Here is a 12,558-nt window from a genome sequence, read left to right on the forward strand (position 1 = left end):
GGAGACGAGCTCTGCTGCCTTCGCGGATCTTAACTTTGGTTGCTAACCTAGGCGACTTGGAGGAGCTAAAGAAGCTCGGGCCACAAATCGTCACAGGCGGGGCGTCCGGTGGCATCGCCTTGGCGCGCCTTGGTTGCGGTGCGGGGAATCCAGCGAGAGCGAGAGCCACACTGGCGTTTTACTATGTTAAGTTTGTATTCTTAGCCAAAAAGTCAACTACAGTCGGATTACCAAAGATACATCAAAACGGCCAAGGTATACCACAGGAATGATAAAGCGCTGGCGCCATCGTTTCCGGTTCCCAACAAACTGCCAAGACTGCTAGAGGCCCTGCTATGTGCTGCGCCGTGATGTCTCGTCTCTCTCCCACACCACTGAGGTGAGGCTCACCCAACCATTATGTTCCGAAACGAATCCGAAATCTCGCTCGCTGTAGGCGGCGCATGTCTTTCCTGTACCGTTGATACGCCGGCGGCAAGCCTCTCCTCCATCGCCTTCAACAGCACCGGCGGCACGCTATCGTCAGTCGCCCTGATTGTCAACCGCACCATCTGCACACATGCTAGTCAGCCATAAAGTCCAGCCCAGCAAAACCTTGCCAAGCGAGAGAGGGAGAGTGAGTGAGAGAGAGCATCTTACCTGTGTGCTATAGTTAGGCTCCAGCCGCAGCAAGCACCCAAACTTCCCCCCTTCCGAAGTATGCACCACGCTTGCCCCCACAAAGTTCTTCTGGTTGGGGTCGACACCATGCAAGATGCCCCATCTGAAACCCTCCACCACGCCCCGGACGAAGCTCTCGGTGATCTCCCTCCCGCCGTCCTTGGGCCCCGCCAGCCCAAAGATCTGCTGCGCCTCGCGCGGTGCGCCGCCAATCTGCTTCCACCGCTTGAAGAAGTCCTCGGCCGACAGTTCGGTGGGGTCCATGAACTTGTGGATCAGCACCGGCAGCTTTAGCGTCAGCGCCTGCAGCGCGCCGGCGAGATAGCTGATCCGGATCGTGGGGCTCTTCTCAAACACCTTCTTGGCCTCAAACACCACGACCTGCTGCGCCTGTGCGCCCTGAGCGAGCGTCGTCTCCGGCAAGCCCTTTACATCCCACGTCAACTTCCCTTTTTCTGACTCATCCAGGTCGAGAGTGGTGGTAAACGAGCTGATGAGCGCCGGCGTCTTGTTGGTAAAGTACAGGATCAGGCACGCCATCTGGCCGCGGTACTCGGACCGCACGCCCACCTGCATTTGCCCGTCCTCGTACAGCACGCCGTCCGCCTTGAGCAGGAGCCGGTTGAAGCCCTTCTCCCAGCCGGGCGACAGGTGCGCCGCGCTAGCGAGGTTCGGCGGCTTGAGCGCCTTGGCTTCGGCGGGGCCGATGTTGCTCATGTCGAGGCCGGCGAGGTCATTGGCCGCCGAGTGCCCGTTGGCTCTTGCACCGCCGTCTGCCCGGCCGTTCGTGCTAAACGTCCTCCTGAGACCGCCTTGCTTGGCCATGATGAGCTCGGCCGCGTCCGCGTTGGCATCCTTACCGCCAACGACCCACGTCCTCTTATCACTGGTCTTGCCGTGCTTCTGGTGCAAGCGGGAGAGCAGGGCCGACTCGCGCTCTGGGAACGGCGGCATCTCGTCGCAGACGGTCCTGAGGAGGTCGTCTGTCGGCATGCTCGCCAAGGTGAGATACTCGCATGCTCTCTGCTGGAGCTCCGAGTCGAGTGTGTGGCTATAGACGGTGAAGACGTTGACAAGCTGCGGCTTGATTTCGGGGAAAAGATTGATAAACTTGACGAAACACGACAGGATCATGCCTCGGGTGCTCGAGGAGCACGCCGGAAGCTTGCTCTGCAGTGCGATGAACTGCTCGATCGGGCTGCAGCCCTTCTCCTCGGCGATAAGGTGCCCGAACTCCCCGAGAATGTAGGCGCCAATCTTGACCAATGTTTCGTGGCAGTGGTCCTGCTTGCAGTACTGTAGAATGTTGCGCGCGGCGTAGACTTGCAGCTCCTCGTTGTTCGTGATGATCTGGATCACCCGTTGCCAGACCTCGTCGCTGACATGGTCTCCTGCCATGGCAATCAACCGCAGCGATATGTCGACATACCACTGCACGTCGTTCGCGTACTTTTCCGTCAAGATTGCAATCTTGAGCACCATCTCTTCCCGGATGGCGAAATCCGCATTCTGAAGATAGTGGAGGAGCTCGCCAACAATGGCACGGGCGTTTGTGGCGTCGCACATGCTGTAGAGTAGGTCCAAACCCTTCCGCCGGACACTAATGTCCCTGTCCTTGAGCGACCCGATGATGATCTCCTGGTGCTGCTTGATAGGATCCAGCGTGTCCGCCCGAGCGGCCAGATGGGTCATGGCCTCAAGCCCTAGGTAGCGGACATTTGTCTCCCTGGACTGGATGAAACGGCCGAGTCTCGACGAGATTTGCTTCATCAGCGCGTGCTCGGTGTCAAGGTGGATGATGAGATTGATAGCCTCGAAGAGGACCGCGTTTTGTGCATTGTTCTGCTGCACGTTCTTATTCGTCTCCAGCGCGAGATCCAGGATCTTTTGAAGCGACTGCCGAATCATGCCCCGGACATGGCTGTCCTCTGCGCCTTGTCAGCTGAGGTTTAACTGGTGGGCGAGTGGCGTTCATACCTGAAGGGGGAAAGTACTGCAACAGCCTCAACAGCTTAACCTGTATCCACGGACATGGGACTTTGTAATATAGATAGTCGGCAGCATACTCCCCATCAATCACGATGCGCTTCAGCCGGCCGGCAGCCTTGGCATATGCGCCCTTGTACTGCTCGAGATTGTCTTGGGCCAAGGTCATGACGAGAGATGTCACAGATAAACCTACACCCAAGTCGACATCGTCCATGAGTGATATTATCCGCTCCGCCCACTGCGGCTGGACAATGTCCGGGTGCTTTCGGTAAAGGCGGAGCAGTGTTAGTGCAGCCTTTTTCTTCACAAATGCTTTGGAAGTCCTGTATCCGTGTCAACTTCGAACCGCCCAAGAGGTGTGTAAACTCCACAAAACGTACGGCGAGATTAATAATCTATGGACCTCGCCGCTCAACACTTCGCCCATCTCACGGCCGCCGACGTTCGCGATGGCGTGAAGGGCGAGGCAGTTGAACAGTTCATTGTGGTCCAGAAGATCTTTCCTGATGCTGTTAAACACCAGATGCAGGAGTTCGTGTTTCTCATGTAGGAAGAGCGTCATGGCAAGATAGCCAATCTGCTTCTCCGAGTATTTGGATGCCGAGATGAGATTGACTGCTTCGAGATGTCCAAAATCGACGTTCCATCCTAGGATGTATATATAAAGAAGCTGTCCGAGGGTCAGCTGGCGAATCCCCTACCCATGGGACCGTGACACTACTCACTTTGCAAACGTATTTCTTCTTGTGGTACCCGCTCAAGTTACCATCTACACTCCATGTCAGCATCGAGTCCGGCTCGGAAATAGCTTGGGGATGGTGGACCTTTAAACTTCTGGCTGAACCACGAAAATGTCAGCGCCATCCGGACACAACTCGGAGGACGGCTGGTGAACGTACCGGATATTGGCCAATTCCTTGTTGATGCGCTTCTCCTCCAGCTCCCGAGCACGAGCATTCCTAAGGTCCGCAATAAACTGGACCAGTCCTCGCATGTTCGCATTGCTACTGCTGGACCGGCCTAGGAAGCCGGTTGGCCCCGAAGACGACATGGCGCAGGCTCTTTAGGTGTATCCAGAATCCGCAGCAGAGCTCAATATAATCCGACGTGGTCCTCTCGCCGAATAAATCCCCAACTGTCTTTCCCTCGGGATGATCTCGCCGATCCGGATACAAGACGCGGTACCAAAGCTTTCAGGAGCTATTCATCATGGTCGACGTGATTGAGCGATTAGCTAGCCAGTTCGGAAACGGCAGAAGGCGGAGTGGCAGCCGCAAAGCCTATTCCCGTAGACGGCGCGTTGTCGGGTCACCAAGCCACGGTCGTCCCAGCCCAGTGCATCTCAATTTCGGACCCCCGACGCAACTGAGCTAATCCGATGGTTGAAGATCATGCAGATTGCATCCCAAAAAGAAGACGACAGGAACGCAAGCGCAGGTGGTTGTCGAGTTGTTCAGCGGCAGCGGCTTTGGTTCAGGGGTTGGCTGTGGAACTGGCAGTCCGCGGGCCGCAAAAAGATGGAGTGAGTAGTGTCGCATTCAGTGCTTGATCCCTGATCATCAATAGCCCCCGCATGGGCCTCCCCTTCGAGTGTTGTTAATGATTAAAAAGGCTATTCTGCTCTTGGCTAGACAACGCATGTTTAATCCAGTACAGCTAGCACTCTAGACCGTAACCGGCATAGGTTCCCCGCATACCATCCACAAAACTCCCCATTGTGGCTTGGCTAAGTAAAATGTGGCTCTCCACTTCCTTATCGCCTCGTTATCAATCCCCAAAACCGCCCTGTGACGGCATCGCGAACATCAATTCAGCGGACATGCCAGGCCATTGCCCGCGAGCACTTGGACAATGCGGCTGAGCATCCCCCGAGTCTGCCGGCGGCAGAATCTAAAGCCATTCGTATCTTCTGCTGCGCAGCGGGGTTATGCTTTCCAGGCTTCGGGCAGTCCGATCCCCAGCGTCTTCAACCGCCGCACAAAATGGCTGCAAAAAGAACGGGCAGCTTCCAATCTGGAGGTCAGCAGACAGGCTGACTACCTCAAAGATGAGGTGGCCATGCGAGTGTGCGAGCGCCTCCTGGTAAGCAGCCGTTTTGCCCTCTTTGAGAAGACAATGTCCCGACTGACCCTCACATAGGACATCCAGCGGCCATTCCCCCGCGTCCTTGACCTCGGCGCCAATTCATGCAACATTGCGCGCGCCCTGACGCGAGAGAACCCCGACCCGGCCCCCTCCAATCCGACCTCCCCGCCCCTCGCCGTCTCCTCTCAAATCACGGAGCTCGTAGCCGCCGAATCCTCGGCCTCCCTCCTCCACCGCGACGCCTCCCTTCCCTTCAACACCCACGTCCCAAGCCTCACCCTCACGCGTCAGGTCCTCGCCGATGAGGAGACCCTGCCCTTCGACCCGTCCTCGTTCGACCTAGTCCTCAGCAGCCTCTCCATGCACTGGATCAACGACCTCCCGGGGGTCCTCGGGCAGATCAACCACGTCCTCAAGCCCGACAGCCCCTTCATCGGCGCCATGCTCGGCGGGGACACGCTCTTCGAGCTGCGGACCTCCCTCCAGCTCGCCGAGCAGGAGCGCCGCGGCGGCATCTCGCCGCACGTCTCGCCCTTGGCCGACGTCCGCGACGTGGGCGGGCTGCTGCAGCGCGCCGGGTTCCAGATGCTGACGGTCGATGTCGAGGACATCGTGGTGGACTACCCGGACACGTTCGCGCTGATGCAGGACCTGCAGGCCATGGCGGAAGGGAACGCGGTGCTGGGGCGGGAGATGGGCGCCATCGGGCGCGATGTGCTGCTGGCGAACGAGGCCATCTACAGGGAGCTGCATGGAAACGAGGATGGGAGTGTCCCGGCGACGTTTCGGGTTATTCACATGATTGGGTGGAAAACGGGCGGGAACCAACCGAAGCCGCTGAAGAGGGGGAGCGGGGGGGTGAATTTGAAGGATATTTTGGAGCGTAAGTAGGATGTAGGATAGATGGCTGTAAAGAGAATATACTGGTCGGCTTTGTCTGCTTCGGCGGATATTTAAGCTCTTGAGCTCGCCGTAACTGGGGTTTTTCTTGCGGTGGAGCTAGTGTAGTAGACATGGGAGCCCGCCAACGAACCGCTTGACGAGCATTTCCGGGGACAACGTTGCACAGTACAACATTGTCGGGTCCTCCTTAGTGGTTCAAGTCATATCGTATTTCCGAGCGAGCCCTTCGTAGCCCCCATGGTAAGCCTTCGCGTCTATAAACAGACCGGGGTTTTGTTCGCCCAAGTAGTATTTCACCCTTCAACGCCTGTAACAAACCGCCTTCATTTATACCCTCCGCCAGTCGGTCATGACCCGGCCTATGCACCCCAGTCCCGCCACCTCAACCACCTTCTCATGCCAGCTGAGCAGCACGCTCATGGCGGCGCCCGTCGACTCGGTGGGGGCGCCGGGCCGCCCGCCAATCTGGCTGAAGCCGGTCTGTTGGGGCGTCATACGGGTTGGTGTCCGCGGTGCGCTGCCACTGCCCGACGAAGATGTAGCGGCCATGCCCTTGTATCTGCAAGAACCCATACATATTAGCCAGCAGCTTCCCCACAGAGACGGGCAGAAGAGCACCACTTACAAGTACTTCATCAACACATCCAAGCACTCGCTCCCGCCGGGGCTGCCGTAAATCCTCTGCAGCATGGGCGTCATGTCGCTCGCCTTGATGCTCTGCAGCACCTCGATGACGGTCTGCAGGTGCGCCTCGCGCGCCAGCTCGCCACTGTTGGCGTAGACGGGCGACTCGAGGCAGCCCCGCAGCGCGCCCTCGGCGTCGCCCCCGCGCAGGAGCTGCCGTACCTGCCCTGCTAGCTGGCGCACCTCGGCTTCGCTGACTTCGGGGAGGGGAGGGTGCAGCGTGGCCGTGTCGAAGTTGACGCTCGAGTCTTCTTGCAGCGCGTCGATGTTGATGGTCCGCCAAGCATCGCTTAGCGTGGCCTGCGTGTGCTGCTGGATGATCGACATGGTGGACGTGTATTTAGGTGACGAATGGGTGGATGTGTCGGTCGGGGTGCGGTGAGGCTTCGACGGATTGCGATTATGAGGATACAGCGCTTTCTTGTGGGCGATATTATTCTCCGGTTGGGGTTCTGGGGTGTTGAAGTCCGGTGCCTCCCAAGCTTCCGTCAACACTACTCTTCAATGGGTGCTTGTTGGGCTATAGTTTTTGGCAAAGGCCGGCATCATTTGACGTTGCAAGGAGCAGCTCAGCCCCGCATCGCGCTCGCTGATGCAGCTTGATGTGGGACCGGCACCGGGCTCCACTATCTACCGCTTAAGGCCGGGATTCCGACCGTGATGCAGCTCGGCAGTGTAAGCCGGACACGGGGCGGCAACCCGGATATGATGTCGGACCTTAGAAATATTCTCTGGAAGGCGCACTCTCTAACGATGCCGGCTATTGCTCTTTATCCGCTTGTATCGCCATAGATCTTGCTCGTCTCCATCAACATAGTGAGCTTCAACACACGCGCTATATGGCGGGCACCAGCAAAACACAGAAGAGCTATAATGAAGAGAGCGTCTTTGTTGTACCTTATAAAGGATCTCGGTCATATAAACATCAAAGTGGGATTCGAGTTCTATATTGCCTACGGTACAGCCAGACGCTTCTGACGGTCTAAGAGACGCTCTCATAATGAAACACAGCTTACCTTTGGGCTCTGGCGTTTTTTTACATGGTATGTACAGTACGACAAAAAACATCAATATCATCCACAACCTTCCCCTTGACAATGACAAAAAAACACCTGCCTTTGCCACCGCCTCTGTCACTCTTGCTAGAGTAGGGATGAAGTGGCGCCTTAACAGGATAACCTACGGCAGAAATGTCCACATTAAAATGTGGTAAGCAATTGCTTCTCAGATCACTATTGGAAAAAGACTCATGAGTAAGATAAGCTCCTTCCACCGTTTGCCTCATATCTACACATGTACGCAGCAGTCATTGCAGTTTCGCTTCAATCGACGGCAATGAAAGAGACCGAAGACATTGATAATAATGATGAGTGCTATGTCCCCGGCGACGGCTGCTGATCGTCTAAACACATTCTCATTATCTACCTCCTGTAACTCACCACGGCATTTGTCTGCTGCATTAATCTATCCCGGACCGCTCCCAGCAAGACAATACCCACAATCTGCCGGCTCATATAATCGGTAAGCTATGAATACACCCGGTTTGCTTTCTGGTACGGCCTGGTACTGCGGTTACTATCTGTCGTCTTAGACGACTTACCGGGAGCGGTCATCCGACATTGGATCGTCTACTTACCCTTGTGTACTGCCCATGTCAATGTAACACATCATCCAAGCTAGCACAAGCATGATACTGTCGGGCAAATAACTTGGTCAAGTTCTTCTATCCAACAGGACGCCGTCTCCCAAACCACCGCCGTTCTCCATTTCAGTCATAGGGCAGGCCCGAGGAGGCCGAATCGGTCACACCGCCTTGTCGCCCGAGGCCGGGATACTCGGACAGTATCAAACAGTCAACGGAAAGCCCCGCTACACGGAGGTGACAGTCCGCCAAGCGGCCGGTTCGGTCCACTCTATGCCGAGTCGGCGGTATCTTTCGGGCCTGTGACCCATGCCAGATGCTGATCGTAACCTCTCTTAGCCCTCCGGATAGACCCGCGGATGATCACTAGACCAACAGCCACAAACAAACAAACAAGCAAGCAAACAGACCAAGGAAGCTCGCAAGGGATGACGTGGTTGGGATGGGACGGCAACAGCAACAGCAACAGCAACAGAAACAGCAGCAGCAGCAGCAACGACTGACAACCCCGACGAACCAACGCTCCTCTAGATAGGCAAGGGGGAAATCAGGCCAGACAAAGAAGAAGCCAGCCCCTGAACTTGAACCCCTCTCCGCCCCGTTGGTCCCGGACCACAGTCCGGAAACCACGCGCCATGACCAAGAGAAAAGAAAGCGCTTTGACATTCCCATCACACCAGCCAGCTGAAGCCATGCCCAGATTACTGGTACCGAGCTCCTGGGTGCTGGGACAACGACTCCACTCACATTCCGTTAGTCTCATTTTAGACTAATTAGTTGAGCCCAGCGTCCTGGAAATCCCCAGCAACCAAGGAAATGATTGTCCCTCCCTGGGAACCTCATGAGCACGAAGCAAGGCGGACCAGGCACGTGGGGAGTGGAAACCCGCGATGTTTGCTTTTGCTGACACCGGCATCGTAACCGGCGGCGACCTTTGGCCCATTGGGATGGGACGGTGATGGGTGGGGGGAAATGCGCCTTGCCTATGTAAATTGCCAGTGGAACATTCGAGTCTAAAACGGAGAGTTCAATCAGACTCCGTTTCCTTGGGGTGGAGTTGGGTAAGTGACTTTGGGAGGTTGTACCCATTCTCCATAGTCGCCGTCCCATTTTTTCACGTAGCTATTGTTTTCTTCTGTTTGCGGTGCTGTTTTTTTTCTTCTTTCTTTTCCATAAAATCTAGACCTCGCTTGTTTGTTTCAGCCGACCCTGAAAAGAAAGAACAGGGTTTGGGACAATATTTCCTGTTATAGGGGCGTGGAGTTTTCCGTCAAAATGATAGAGAAAATGTGAAAAGTGATATATCAAACCCCGAGATCGTGGTAGCTTGGATCGCCTATGCGTCGATCTCTCATCTCCCAGCTCGGAGAGCTGCGGCATAACGGAGGCGGGGGTGATGTGTGCCAACAGTGCGAATAATAAATACTGGCTCGGATGCCGAAGCCTCGCGACTTGCTTTTTAGGGGAATGAAATGCCATGCTTTGCGACGCGTGCCTGGGTGCAGTCAGAGCGCCCGGCAGAACGTCCGAGCGGGGAGCTTCTAGAACAAACCTAGATAGCGTGGCGGAACCCGACGACTGAGTGCCTGCAGAGGCTCTCAGTCTTCAATGACGGTTCAGGGTCCGGCCCAGTGTGATGTTCGAGAATCGCCGACGCCATCACAAACTGGGTAAAGACGAGGCCTGATCGCCTCACCAAGACACGCCGTCAATTGTTGGGTGGGCCACGCGGGCGCCGCGGCATGTCTTGGTGTGTGAAACGAGACTAGCGGGTGCGACCCATTCCACCGGGAGCACTCCGCGGCCAGGATGGTCAGCGGCTCGGGGGTCGATCGATGGTGGACATCAGTCGATCCTGCGCCGAATCCACGACAATTGTTAGGAATTGTTTTAGGGGGTTCACCGCGCTAGCGTAATTTCCAAAAAGGGCGGGAAGAAAGAAAAAAAAGGGAACACAAATTGATTGAGAAATGAGGACTGGCCCGCTTCAATCAAAACGGAACGAAAAATGCCCCCGCTGCGTCCATTTCCGATTAGGAAACCGCCTCATGGGAATTAACAGTGGAGGCGGGTTGCTGATTGATCTCAAAACGGAGAGTCGCCGTTGGGGGTGAGCAGTGAGCAAGCAGCAAGAGAGAACGAAGCATGCAACAACCCCCACGCAGTTATCCAACGAGGTGGGTTGAACGGAGATGCTCGGTCTGAAAAAAGGAACATGCACCTGCAACGTCCTTGATCAGTCACAGTAGAACTAGCGAGAGGTGTAATCACCTCACCACCTGCATGCCTTTTTTTGCGAGCCTTGTGCTGCACATGGCGGCGCAGACGCGGGACGACAATGACGGCGCGGCTTGGAAAGCGGTAGCGGCCGGCGTGGCAGTGCGAGGACGGTTACACCGACATTTAGGTAGCCATGGGATGACTGCATAGCAAGGTAACGTAAACCGTTAACTGAAATAGAGAGTTTTGCGATCACATCCGTCGGTTCATGTCGAGTGACGTGCGGGATCGCCGTGATGGCATACCAGGAGCGGGTCGCATCACGGGGGAAATTGGAGATCCAGCAGTTTCATGTGGAGAGTGGAGGCCGAAACGCGCAGAGAGGCTGCAGCCACGCAAATTCCACAAGCCCCCCTTAGACATCCTGGGCGCCACGCGCCGTCCCAACGCTCTGCGCAGACGCGAGAAGGGATTTTTTGGGGCCATTGAGGTGGATCCGGGCCGTGGGAAGGGAGCCCCGCCCGCGGCCGCACCCGGTGCATCGATACGGGCCCAGGGCTGCGGTCCTGGGAAGCTCTCAGAAAGCCCTCCCCTTTAAACGTGCATTAGTGTCATGCTGCGACTCCCCAGCGGCTTGGATGACGGGGACCTGACCTTGGCTGCTGACAATTGATTTATCTTTGACAACGCGTTACCCGCAGGATGCCGACATGAGAAGCATGATGACATGGTGGGATGAGGCCGCTCTTGTGTTATCTTTCCATTTCCCACCCCTCCTCATTGCGTTGCATTTCCGTCGTCGCTCTCGTCCCCGAGTCCACCCCCGATCCGAACATAAGAAAAGGCTATAATTAAAACGATTGTCAGCCTCAGGTGAGTGTGGCAGTCTGTGGTGGATCCCTATGCAGACTCGCACGCGCACAGTGTCTCTGCCCGATGCCACCTTATGTGACGCTTACTCGGTCACCGTCGTCTCCTTCCCAAACCGGCCGGGGCGGCAACAGCGCAGGCCAGGCACCGCGGAGTCAGCTCCGACTGCCCCGCCCCGCCCCCGCCCCGCCGGCTTCCAGAAGGATGGCAGAAGGCAATGGAAGGCTATGGCGCATCCCCGTACTGTACATATCCGCAGCTAGGCATCCTTCATGCTGGACTGTGCTGGTGAGCCATTCAGCTGCTGTATCATTCCTACGCCCCGGGAGGCTCGGGGCCACACCTATCGTCCGACCTGGTCCATCCCGTCCCTCCCGTCCCGTCCCATCGTGTCCCACAGCTCCATGACGTCGCATGCACATTGCTTATACGCCGCAGAATACAGAGCTCCCCGAAAAATGTAGGTAGTACAACCGCGGTGAAGCCGGACAAAACGTGACGCGGTAGTATTTGGGCGTCCAGAAGACCGGGAGGTGTGACTCCCACTTCATTTGGTGTCGGGATCCCAAAGTGGCGGGATTGGAGGGTTTCTTTTCTCCGCACGATTTTGATTCGATGAAGCCCGTCTCCTGTGACGGTTAGGGAAAGAGTCACACGCGCAATGAAAGCCGTCTGCCCATTCGTGAAGTTGCCACGGAAAACAGTCTCTTCAAATGATTCACTAGCTCAGCGACATGACTTGTCCAGCCACCTTGCATTCGTTCGGCGACTAGAGCTGAGGGCTAGCAGCCGTACGGTGCAAGTAGTCCCCAGTACAGGTAGAGGAAGCATCTCACGCGCCATCTTGAACCATGTTTCGCTTCGAAAGAAGTCTCAAATTGCCCGCCAGTTCAATCCAAGCTCTGAGCTGTGTAGCTGCCGCGTGTCTTGTATGTAGTATACATCTTGTCTAAACACCAGGGGGTATCTTCGTCAAACCTGGATCCAGCCAAGCACCCGTCGTGGGCTGACTTTGTAAGGAAAACTCCTCCGCTCTCCAACCGGCTTGTATACAGTGATAACGTGGAAGAGGAAAATCGGTCGTGTGTGCTGTTGATGGCCCGTCCCCGTGAGGAGACAAGGCCATCCGAGAAATGGAAAAGTGTTACAGGGGGTGGAATAAACACAAAGAAAAAGTCTATATGCAAAGCAAATCAGTTTTCCCCGCCATCCAAGTCTTTTACCCAATTGACAACCAAACCCCCCGAACCGTTGAACAGTGCGAAAAAAACGCTCGTTTTGCTTCGAGCCAAAGACATTCCATATCCACCCGGAAAAAAATAATAAAAAGGAGATCGAAACAAGGAAAATGACAGGCCGCGTGATTAAGACCGAGTATGACCGAGATGCCGACGGGTTCAACACAATGGTGCTTGGGACAGTGGCGCCGCGCCAAACAAATTAGATGGTCTGGATCGGTTGGCTTGCGGGTATCGCATCCAAGTTGTCGCGCCAGCTGGTGGCTC

At 56.0% G+C, this 12,558-nt stretch overlaps 3 protein-coding genes across 3 annotated transcripts; 1 reads left to right on the plus strand and 2 right to left on the minus strand.

Moving 5' to 3' along the window:
* Nucleotides 1-386: 386 nt before the first annotated feature.
* On the minus strand, nucleotides 387-3,700 carry MFIFM68171_03776 (AP-2 complex subunit alpha; the record flags this gene model as incomplete). Its single annotated transcript, XM_071059197.1, has 7 exons — nucleotides 387-551; nucleotides 640-2,588; nucleotides 2,638-2,972; nucleotides 3,030-3,319; nucleotides 3,375-3,418; nucleotides 3,474-3,487; nucleotides 3,549-3,700. 7 exons carry the CDS (start codon nucleotides 3,698-3,700, stop codon nucleotides 387-389), a joined length of 2,949 nt encoding a protein of 982 aa, XP_070915298.1.
* An 800-nt stretch (nucleotides 3,701-4,500) lies between these two features.
* Nucleotides 4,501-5,625, plus strand: MFIFM68171_03777 (Arginine-hydroxylase NDUFAF5; the record flags this gene model as incomplete). Its single annotated transcript, XM_071059198.1, has 2 exons — nucleotides 4,501-4,731; nucleotides 4,789-5,625. The coding sequence occupies 2 exons, from the start codon at nucleotides 4,501-4,503 to the stop codon at nucleotides 5,623-5,625; spliced, it is 1,068 nt and encodes a 355-aa protein (XP_070915299.1).
* A 339-nt stretch (nucleotides 5,626-5,964) lies between these two features.
* Nucleotides 5,965-6,648, minus strand: MFIFM68171_03778 (Actin-related protein 2/3 complex subunit 5; the record flags this gene model as incomplete). The annotated part of the gene is made up of 2 exons (XM_071059199.1): nucleotides 5,965-6,196; nucleotides 6,263-6,648. The coding sequence occupies 2 exons, from the start codon at nucleotides 6,646-6,648 to the stop codon at nucleotides 5,965-5,967; spliced, it is 618 nt and encodes a 205-aa protein (XP_070915300.1).
* Nucleotides 6,649-12,558: the final 5,910 nt, after the last annotated feature.

Source organism: Madurella fahalii (genome assembly GCF_045866475.1).
Source record: "Madurella fahalii IFM 68171 DNA, scaffold_2, whole genome shotgun sequence".
Lineage (NCBI taxonomy): Eukaryota > Fungi > Ascomycota > Sordariomycetes > Sordariales > Madurella > Madurella fahalii.